The 11,262-nt window shown below is 36.2% G+C and overlaps 2 protein-coding genes and 1 non-coding gene across 3 annotated transcripts; 1 reads left to right on the plus strand and 2 right to left on the minus strand.

Moving 5' to 3' along the window:
• Positions 1–25: 25 nt before the first annotated feature.
• Bsg25d (blastoderm-specific gene 25D) lies at positions 26–3,954 on the minus strand (the record flags this gene model as incomplete). The annotated part of the gene is given in 5 exon segments (XM_070315456.1): positions 26–278; positions 281–1,607; positions 1,609–2,143; positions 2,622–2,737; positions 3,673–3,954. Coding segments are annotated over 3 exon segments (2,057 nt in total), but the record flags the coding sequence as incomplete, so codon positions are not given.
• Positions 3,955–4,782: 828 nt separating this feature from the next.
• Positions 4,783–8,351, minus strand: LOC138944637 (asparagine synthetase domain-containing protein 1). Its single transcript, XM_070315455.1, has 6 exons — positions 7,845–8,351; positions 7,213–7,413; positions 6,044–6,970; positions 5,544–5,956; positions 5,293–5,473; positions 4,783–5,201 (listed from the first exon to the last, which is right to left on the minus strand). The coding sequence occupies exons 1-5, from the start codon at positions 7,902–7,904 to the stop codon at positions 5,299–5,301; spliced, it is 1,776 nt and encodes a 591-aa protein (XP_070171556.1). The 5' UTR covers positions 7,905–8,351; the 3' UTR covers positions 4,783–5,201; positions 5,293–5,298.
• An 824-nt stretch (positions 8,352–9,175) lies between these two features.
• On the plus strand, positions 9,176–9,248 carry Trnar-ccu (transfer RNA arginine (anticodon CCU)). The gene has a single exon. It is a non-coding gene; the product is annotated as a tRNA-Arg (tRNA).
• Positions 9,249–11,262: the final 2,014 nt, after the last annotated feature.

The following is an 11,262-nucleotide window of genomic DNA, read 5'->3' on the forward strand; positions in this document are numbered from 1 at the left end:
AAGCAGTGGTATCAACGCAGAGTACTGATAATCTCTAAGACTTGTCATCTTATTTTGCATTATGTCTTTTGTATCTTGACTAGTGAAATCTTCCATGCTGCTCGACACCGCTATACGTTTCGCGAAAGTATTCGGCTTTGATATTTTCGAAACGACTAAATCACGCAAGGATTCGTTAGTTCGTTCCTCGCATTCCATTTCGAGCTCAGACGCTATACTCTTTCCGAAATCTCGCGCGGAAGAGGAACGTAGTGAAAAATTTGATTGCAGATTAGCATTAATCTCGATATGCCGTCTCTCAAGGCACACTTCTCTGAAATGCATTTTGTATTTGTTAATAGTACATTTTCCAGATCATTTATAATTGTATCTCCAAATTTTTTGTATTCCGTTGTGTTAGAATTTGATATATCGGTTTGTCGGTTTTCTTTATCCATTGGTGGTCCAAAACTAAATGACACTTTTGCATCAACGACCTGTTGGTCCATTTCAAAATCTTGCATCGGTGCACGATTTTCATTCCGATCACACAACGAAATAAGAGTTTCGAGTGGCGTTTCGACAGATGCTTTGTATTTCATATCTTCGCCGTGACATCTGAAATTTTCCAATTCCATATTAAGTTCATCGTTTTGATCACGCAAGAGAATTATTTCCGACTGCAATTGTTTGATACGATTGACAAAGAAATCAACTTGCTCTTGTTGTTTCGCTTCTATACTCTGTATTTCGTCATGCTCTGCGTCTAATATTTTTATCTGTGTTAATAAATCATTATTAGATTGCCGCAGCTTTTCAATCTGATTGAGAATAGATTTATTTTCCGCTTCGAGCATTTGATTCTCCTGCAACATATTTACGATTTTATTCTTCATGTCATGATTCTCTTTCTGTAACACTTGTAACTGATCGTCTTTTGATTTTAGTACCACAGCATTCATCTCTCGTTCAATATTAAACTGTTCTGACAATTCTTTTGTAATTTCAGCATAATGTTGTTCGTTCTGTCTCTGTAGATTTCTCTTGGTTTTTTCCAATTGAATTTGACATTCATCAATTTCTTGCGCCAATAAATTCGCCCGTTCGTTAGCTTCCAACATATCGAGACGCATCTTCTCCCTTTCCACTTTCACGTTTTGTATTGTAGCATTTAGATTGCGTTGCTCATCCTGATGAGCAACAATCATTTCTTGCAGTAAAGTAATATGAGATTGAATGGTATTATTATCAAACGATTCATTCAAATTTTTGAGTTCGTTGCATATGATATTTGTTATTTCTGCAAGACTAGTATTCAAAGCATTAAAATCTCTACTAGTAGATAATACAGTTATATTGGATACACCAGCACCTTCCTCCTTATCTAAAGTTCTGTTAAGCTGTATCGAGTTTATTCTACGAGATTTGCATATAGTAAAACCTAAGGTATTTACATCACAATTTACAATATTGTTGTCAGATACATTATTCGTTTGCGAAGCCTCTATACTTTTTCTCTTTTGAAATATAATTACGAACTCGTCGAAACTTATCAACCCGTCGCAATTCTGATCAAGTCTCTCGAAGATAGATTCTATTATTTGCTTTGGAAGTTCTGGAATCCCTAAAACAATTTGATATAAATTGTATCGCTGTTACAGGATCCATGTTACTCCTTAAGTAAATTTTTAATTTTTCCCACAAGTGTGTTAATCTATTCTCATCCATTGTAATATTAGATTTCATATCTTGAAGATGAATCTCTGAGATACCATGACCGTCGATAGAGATCTCGCTCTTCTCAATATCGCATGTACTTAAATTATAGCATGGCTGTACAATATGCTGTTTATCAGTAATCAATCCCTGGAACTTTTTCAACAAAAGTAATAAACCGTCCCGAAATTCTTCAAAAGATATAGTTTGTTTATCCGGACAATGTTCACGAATGCACGATTTCAATTCCTCAATCAATCCATGGAGATGTAATTTATTACAAATTGAAAACAAATCGTTTTCATCGAGTTCATTCTCTCCTTTTGTTAAACAGCTTTCAAACACAGCAAAGAGCTGTCGTTCATAAAGATCATTGCTGTGTTCAGCCATATCTTCTCATGCTTTCCTAATTAGGTCAAAATAATGCCAATTTCCACAAGTATTAGATCTGCAAACAATAATACAATAGCACATTACAAACTAGTAGCAATTCTTCCATTCTTTTATTCTCACATATACAATAGTAATGTATTAAAAATTATAGATTTATTAATTGTACAACCGAATGAAGTAACTACGCTGCACTTGTCACAGCGCATAAGTTAAAGATATTTACACACACACACACACACACACACAGTGTCGTGTTATACATATAATATTATTTTTAATGATTTCGTTACTAGTACCTGTTTTAATTTAACTTTATAATAAATAATTTTGAATGTGTATTGTAGCTAAAAAAATTTCTACAATCGATTGTTGTCTAAGAAAGAAATTCAAAAAAGATTTTTAAATTTCTGATTAATATAAATAAAAAGTTTCGAATCTGATTAATATAAATAATATGAGATGTATCCTATTCGGCGCTATTATGACTTTAAAGCACAAGATTCTTTTCCCTAATTAATCAATCAAACACTTACTCGAAGCAGTTAATCGATCAATCTAATAATCCAAGTACCCCTTAGTAATCGAAATCGGATTTTATGACATGATTAATCGTTCTCAAAGACTATCAAACTTTCTTCACTCGAAAACGCTATAAGACAGACAAGATTACTTTTTATATCAAGATTAGAATGATATACAATATATATATGTATATTTATATCCTTTTCATTTTTTCGTAATTTTTATCATGCCAAATATTTTTTAATTATATTATTAACTTTGCATCATCAATCACAATTTTGATTAATTATATTAGAAATTTGATTAATAATAAAAAAGAAATATATGTGTAAAGGTTCCAGTAATGTTAAAACGAAATGGGGAAAAAGGCTAAGGAACTAGCACAGAAAATCAAGTGCGAATTTAGTTTATTACGATATAAAATCTAGCGAACGTTTCGATCTAGCGAACGTTCGATACGTAAACAATTTTAACGGGTGTATTATCTTTTTATATATTTTTTTGCGCTGAAGAGGATCCAAAAATGGACCGAAACGTAATAAACTAAATCCGCACTTGATTCTCTGTGCTGGTTCCTTAGCCTTTTTCCCCATTTCGTTTTGATTAATAATAATTTAGAAATTTCAATTATATGTAGAAACTTTGTTGTTCTTGATCTCTAAGATCATATAATCAATAACAAACAAAGAAAAGTTTAATTACATTACTTTGTTGAATATTGAACAAAATACATGGTTGAGATACAAGTGTGAAAGAATCATATTAAAGAATTGAATGTTGAATAGAATGTCATAAAGGTCAGTCGATTGTTATCATGCGTGCGATCGTGTATTTTATAACCTATTATAACCTACCAATACTTCTAACAAAGTTATAGCACATAGCTATACAGATATATTGCAAGAATTATCCTTTTTTTTTTCAGTATTAAATATTATGCATTGTTTAAATCTTTAAATAATTTTACGTAAATAATGTAAATTATTTTAATAGTAAAATAGGGGACGAACCACTAAAAATTAAAATTAACAAACTATATCAAACTATATGTATTTCACTGACACTTGAGATTCCAGATTCCAGATCCCGATACTCTAGTTCCAGATTCGAATTGATTTGAATCGTGTCATAAAAGAAAGGTAAAGCTCGTATCAGACTACGCATTGAAAATTGAAGATCGAAGATTAAGGATTAGAATTTTACTAATCGGAAAGAAAGATACTAAAATTTCTTTATTCTGATTGGTCAAATTTCAATCTTTAATCTTCAATCTCGATCTTCAATATGTGGTCTGATACGGGCTTAAGGTTAATTTCAGATTATGCATTGAGAGAACTGTGATTTTGACAAGAATACACTTAATCGATATCTTTTTTGCATAAAAAACAAAGGTTTGAAAAGTAAAAATCGTCATTTGATAGTGTAAAAAGAGTTAATTAAGCGTCGAAGATGTCACTTTTGAAGGTTAGGAAATCTATCACACGACGTATAATTTTGACGATACGAATATGCGCAGAGCTGCGTTCGAGAACGTCAATCCATGTGCACCAAGCGCCGAGCGTCGTTCTATCTTTGTTATTTATTGAAAGTTGAACGAAGACAGAACGACGTTCGTGTGCACACGGATGGTGCATGTTTACGAATGCGGCCTAGCGATAAAAAGGTACACGAAATTTGAATAAAAATTGATACTTCCACACGTTTGCTATTTATTGTTTATCAAATCCGTATTTACATTTATGTATTTATGTTTACATTTCTGTGTTTCTTTGCGCGGTAATATGTGTGTCTATCTAATCTAATTTAATTGCAGGTAATCTAATCGAACCATGACTGTATCATTTGACGCAACAGACTACCGGATACCGGATACCGGATCCAAACTCGAAATCCGAACCCGAACCCCGAGACCGAGATGCCTGTATTACCATTATCTCTCTAACCGTACGACAAGAATGCAGAAAATCGCGTGAATGATACTTTCCCGCGATTATAATTACTTTCGTATAATTAATGAGCGATATCTTGTGAGCACATTGTGATTCGTCTATTAGATAGGAATCGAAGTGATGGAGAATAAGAGTTATAATTCTTCATCTCATCGCACAATTTATTTGCGATGAATAGATATAAATGCTAATTAGATTTTTTGCGAGAGAGAAAGATAATGCGTGCTTTAAAATATAAATATATTTCGTTACATAATTAAACTTTCATGTCAATTTAGATACATTCGCTTTTGCCATTTTGGGCATAGAAAGCGCGGAGTAGTATACGTCGGAAAACCGCGATACATCGAGCCTATATATAGGTATGTAAATACATTGTTTATCAACAATACATACATTTTAATTTATATCTGTACGTAATGCATTGGTGAAATACGAAATATATAATTTTGATCGATTCATTATTATTAATCACTCATTAATTCGACTTTGTTAATCGCGTCGTATCGCGTGGCATGGTATTGGCGCAAATTTACTGGCGAGGATGGAAGCCAAAGAAATCAAATCATATTTGCATACATTTATTAGTGATAATGTAGCTCAATTCGATAACGTTAGTCATTTCTGGATCTTCTTCATTAGCTTTATAAATAATATATATAAAATTATATATATATATATATATATATATATATATATATTAGACTGACATTTAAAAAATAGTGTCACTTACATTTTTTTACAATCTCTCCGATACATTATTAGCATTTTCCTTTCCATTTGCGATTCGGGAGCCAAATTGAAAAGCTCTTTTAGGAAAATTAGCCGTACTCTGAAAACCGATCTTGCAGGCTAGCAAGCGTAATAGTAACTTGTCTCCCAATCCAGCTGGCATTTTCTCAGTCGGGTAGCATCTGTAGGAATGATTTTACATTTTCTTTCATTACTCGAGTCAACTAATTGTTTGACATTAGTTAAATTTACCTTTCCCATGGTTTTATATCCTGCACATATTTCACCACATTCTCATCTAGATAGGGTAAACGGGGTTGTTTACCATGATCAGAAATAATTCGATTGTCACGACCTAAATTTCTCTCCGAAATTCTAGCCAATTCGATATTTAGCTCTTGTACTAATGCATCCCATCCTTTATGTCTCAATATAGTTCTGTGTCTCATGTATCCGCCAAATAATTCATCCGCACCTATACCCAAGAGTAATATTCTGCATGGTGACTCGTATGTTTCATCAACTGGATAAAGGATACCCTTTGCACGACTTGCAAACCACATGGCGCATCCTAAACTTTCGTCCAATATTGTACATAAAGGATACAATAAATCGGAAATTCGCGAGGCACGATACAATTGCAGTTCCATTTGTGTAATATTACACTGAAATAAGTAATTAGAGTAATTAGAGAAAAATGGTGAAATAATGATGTGAAAAATATCACACGTAGGGAAGACATCGATAGATACTTGTATGAAATTCCATTTCCTATTGGGACAAATTCGTAACAATTCAGAATACGTTTGTCGGCCAGTTTTTCTATCTGGCACATCATATTTTTGCATCGTATTCTCTTTTTCGCCATTCGTATGATTTATTTTTTGATTATTTATGGATCTTTCAAACGCAACATTAATGAGATCGATACTTTCGTTTTCTGAGACATATTTGTCCGCAATCGCTGCTAAAATGGCCGAATCTAAGCCACCGGAAAATAGTATGCCAATCTTGGAATGAGCGCAAGTAATACTTTCTCCATTTAATACAATTTTTATGCAATCCTTGCAATAATTTGGTTTCTTTTTTACTCTAATTTTCACAGATCGATGTAAGAGTTGTGCTAAGCACTCGACTCTTTCATTTACCTGCCGATTTTCTAATAAATACCGCAATGTTTCGTTAAATGTTTCTATGCTATCTGGTATATTCTCCAGATATTCCAAATCTTTTGAATCAGGATGTAGATGTAGATTCGTCAACGACGAATTAGTATCTAATATAGTTTTCCTAATATTAATATCTACATTTAAAGTAGTCTCCAATGTTTCGATAACATCGGTAAATCTCAAGTCAGGTTCTTTCCAGGGATAACATGCTAAATTTATCCGCGAGCTATTTAAATTCATCGCAAAGATACCTATAGCTGGCACTTCTACAATTCCTTTTATATTTCTGTTTGCAACTGAAGTTAAAGTCAATGAATTAGCTTTGCTATCTATTTTTAAAAGCAAACTGTGCCGTCCGATAATATCTCGTCCAAAATATAATGTATTGGTTGATTTCTGATAATATATTAAGCTGTAAGGACCTTGAATCTTCCAAAGTACAGATACGATATCTGTAGTCGATTGCAATTCATCTAATATCACATTTGTATCGCAAACATCATCTTTTGCCTAAAATCAGTGCAATTATTATAAAATATACATAAAATATTCTTAGCTGCGCGTTCCCCTTTCTCCCGTATCGCCCCTCTTAGAATTCTAACAAAATTATAAAAGAAGCTTAGTTATTAGTTGTATATATTTCCATAAGAATAGGCTATAATTTACTAGATATAACGCATATATTGTGAAAAGATAACAGCGTTTACTCAAAACATTGACCGGAAACACTTAGCGCGTACAGACTAACGTACCAAAGAACCTGAGAAGACATCTCCATTCCATAGTAACAAATTATTATCATTATCCAAACTTGGCTGCGTTATTATCTCCGGTCCTTGCATCCATAATACCGCGGCAGCAAAATATCCGTGCCAATGAGGAGTCAATGATATACGTTCCTCTGTTAAATGATCGGGACCTCGTGCCTCTATTACATTTTTGCAAATATTCCACTGAAATATAATAAAAATATTTTTATGGGGAGAAGTATATAATTTTTATTATTAATAAAATAACATTTAATAATTCAATAGCACACGAGTCTTACAATGTGCCGCTGAATACATATATAATTAAATAAATACACAGTACTGGGTGTTTCCATTAATGATTTGTTTCAAAATCATATCTTTTTTATATTTATAAATGTATAAAAGTTTAATCCATGCATAATATAATATTTTTATATTTCTTTTCCATAATTAACGATTAGGCAGTGTGCAATAATTTTACAACCGAGTGGGAAAAAGATCTATTAATTTCATTATATGCAAAAGTTATGTGTATAAGTATAAAAATGATGTGCGATTAAAGTGTTTTGATAATTAATTTTTACCTAACCATCACCGTTTTTACATCAACAATAAAGTTTGTAAATACATACCTGCGTGAAAGATTCAGAATCGTTTCTAATTTGATGTATACAACAAAATATTCCACACATATCGGGTTTCCAATGTGAATAAGATTGTTGATTATACTACAGCTTTACCATCGCAAAATACACAAGATAAAGTTAACGGAGAATATAAATGGGGCAGAGATACTATTATATTTAAATTAACTTTTCTTTATTTCTTAAGTTAAAAATTTAAAAGAAAGTACAAGATGTTCGTAATTTTCTTATTTAAAGAAATATAAATTGTTTGTAATATTCTTATTTCACTTCTTTTGAAATTATGCTTCCGATAACAATTTCTATTGGTTCCGCCATGTTTTTCCAAACTTGTTTTCGACCGATTAAAAGGAACACGAATCGTGGCCCGACTGTCTTTAAGGACTCATCTATACCGGCGATACGACTACGTTTACACGTCACCCCTAATCGGGTTCAATAACATCCGTAGTTGTAAGATTGGCCAATCACATTCATTCCATTCTTTAGAGGAATAGCTGTGATTGGCCAGTCTTAAAACTACGGATATTATTAAACCCGGATTAGGGGTAACGTGTAAACGTAGTCTATGATAGTTTATGTTTATGGGCTATGGCTTATGCTTATGCCGTTATTTACTGAAAGTTGAACAAAGATAGAACGACGTTCGTGTGCACACGGATGATGTTTTCGAACGCGGCCCAGCCAAGAGATCTGTTCTTTACAGCTGAACTGGCTGCACCAGTTCAGAGTCCATCCTTCTCCTTCCAATGGGGACAGAAAAAGATAAACTCTGAACCGGTGCAGCCAGTTCAGCTGCAAAGAACAGACCCAATGTCACGTGGAGTGCAATTAACGATAATTTTGTCCCTAGAAGGAATAAACTCTCCTATTGGATATCGCTTGTGACTCAAAGAAGTATCGAATATGTACGAAAAAAGCTTTCTCGGACGTATCGATTGGCTGCTGTTGCGAGAAACTTTCGGAATCTTAGAAATTCTCCATCCGCGTATATGTATATATGTTTAAACAATCAGTACGTACGATAAATATAATGTGTATAATTATAATATTATTGCACGTACTATTCTATACTTGGCAATTTATAAAATGATGAGTTTGAATCGATCGATTGATCAATTTTAAACGAAAGGGACAAGGACCTCTCTTTGCTCTGGTGTCAATCGATCGCTCTTTGAAGCATTTGTAACGTCAAGTGGGGTGCGCTTTCCATCATTTTAATATTCGAAACAGTGTATCTGAAAATCTAAAAATCTGAATCTGTTGCTTACAAGCAACAAAGTATCAAGCATATGTATTTTTGCAGACGAGAATGAGCAGCCCCTGTGGCCTAATGGATAAGGCATCGGTCTCCTAAACCGGGGATTGTGGGTTCGAGTCCCACCAGGGGTACAGGTACTTTTTACAATTCCAAATACTGCCTTATTAAAGTAAATTTCTTACATTTTCTTTTATTTCGAATCCCTTAAACAACGGTGCTTTTTTTCGCAATGAAAACTTGCGTTTGAACGCGTGTGCGTAGAGAGAGAGACAGCGAGCGAGCGAGAGAGAGAGAGAGAGAGAGAGAGAGAGAGAGAGAGAGAGGGGGGGGAAGGGGAGAGAATTTCCAATTTGTGCAATTTTGTGTGTGCGCGCGCGCACTTATATACATGTATATCGACAATGTAGAAATCTAGAAATTTCGAATGCTAGAATCGCTAACGCAGTAACGTTACGTCGATAAATGAAGTGATACAAGCACACGCCAACACGATGGCGTTGTACGAGGCGTATCGAGCGTTTTGTCCGCTTTCCGCTCGTTCCCGTTCGCGGCGACACAGTGGCAAGTGGCAAGTGGCAGTCTCCGATACTCCAAGTTCCGAAGATTGACTCGTCGGTCGATCGGCGGGGTCGGGGGTCGGGGTCGGGATCGGGATCGGGATCGGGATCGGAGCGTTGGGGGGGTCGGGATTCGGGGTTCCGGGGTTTCCAGTTTCCATCCCTCTCTCTTTCCGGTTCACCTCTTTTGGCTTAATAAAATAACCGTCCGTGGGACAGAATTGTATATTATTATTGCGCGCGTATCGTCCAACCAGATCTCTGTTCTGGTTTTCCGGATGCAGTGTGTCGCTCGCGTCGAGTGCGTCGACGTAGTCGTATCGAGACTGCGACACGAACGCACGCGACACGTACTCGCCACCGCCACCGGTGCTTACGAGATACAGCTACGGTTCAACCGGGCCGAAGCGGCTCGACGGCTCGCTGCACAGCTCAATCGCATCGTCGCGTCATACCGGAGTGGCCGGACTCTGTTACGGTTCGCGATAGTCGATTCGCGCGCGACGGCCATTCGTAAACTCGTCTCTTATTAAAAATGTCGCCGATACGTGCAAAACAATACGGATAGTTCGCGCTTGCCGGTAAAGGGTGCGAGGTGCGAGGCACGAGTTTGCCGGCCGCACGTCACGGCCTGTCCTGCAAATGTCCGGCGCGATATTGTAGCCACCGAGAAAGGGATTACCGTTCGCTATAATATTACTCCGTCCTCCAAGAGTGTGCGAACGAAGATTACAAAGATTCAAGGCTATCGTCGTGTCGCCATCGAGAAGAGTGAGAGAGAGAGAGAGAGAGCGAAGACATCTTTCGAGGTTAGATAGATTATGGGTGTTTTAAATCTCGCTCGATATAAAATGCTTAATGAAAAAGTTTCGACGTATATGTGCGCGTGTATGGGTGTATATATATATATATGCAATTTATTCGCGCGATAGCCTTTTACTTTAGCGCGAGGTGGTGAATTGGCGTAACTCGACCCCGGTCGATATCGTTACGAACGATTGGCACGGACCCCCCGCGAGAAAGAGGGACACTTTGTTCGTGCCACGGGCCACGGTGCCATTCGCTCTTCGCGCCTTGTCGAGCGCGCAGCTGTTTCATTGTAGCAAGTAGCGAGAAAGACGAGGCTCGAGCCTCGAGACGTCAAATTATTCGATGGCTCGTCGTCTCTCGTGTGTACTCGCACGCGAAACCTAACCTTCTCCGCGCGCGCCTAACGATACGTGCTTGCGTGCGAGTCGAACGCGAATGTGACGAAATCGATCGACCTGCCGTGGCTTATTCCGAGATGACTACATTATATACATTTACAACGATTTGCGTTGAGATAACGTGCAAACTCGTTCTTTCTACATCTTCCCCTCCCCCTTTTTGTCTTCTCGTCGTTATATCGAAAAGCGAAAGCAATACGCGACGCGTTATCCGTTTACGAATTGATTAAAGTAAATCGCGAACGTAGAAACGGCTCTTTTATACTTTTGACAGTAGACGGTCAAACATTGCCTCGATTATTCGCGTGATTATCGGCGAACGCGTGGCCGCGACTCGTGCGACAAAAAAATCATGCGTAGGTGAATTTATTTCAAGTCTT

Source organism: Polyergus mexicanus, unplaced genomic scaffold, assembly GCF_030449975.1.
Source record: "Polyergus mexicanus isolate NDT 795.1 unplaced genomic scaffold, iyPolMexi1.0 SCAF_346, whole genome shotgun sequence".
Taxonomy (NCBI): Eukaryota; Metazoa; Arthropoda; class Insecta; order Hymenoptera; family Formicidae; genus Polyergus; species Polyergus mexicanus.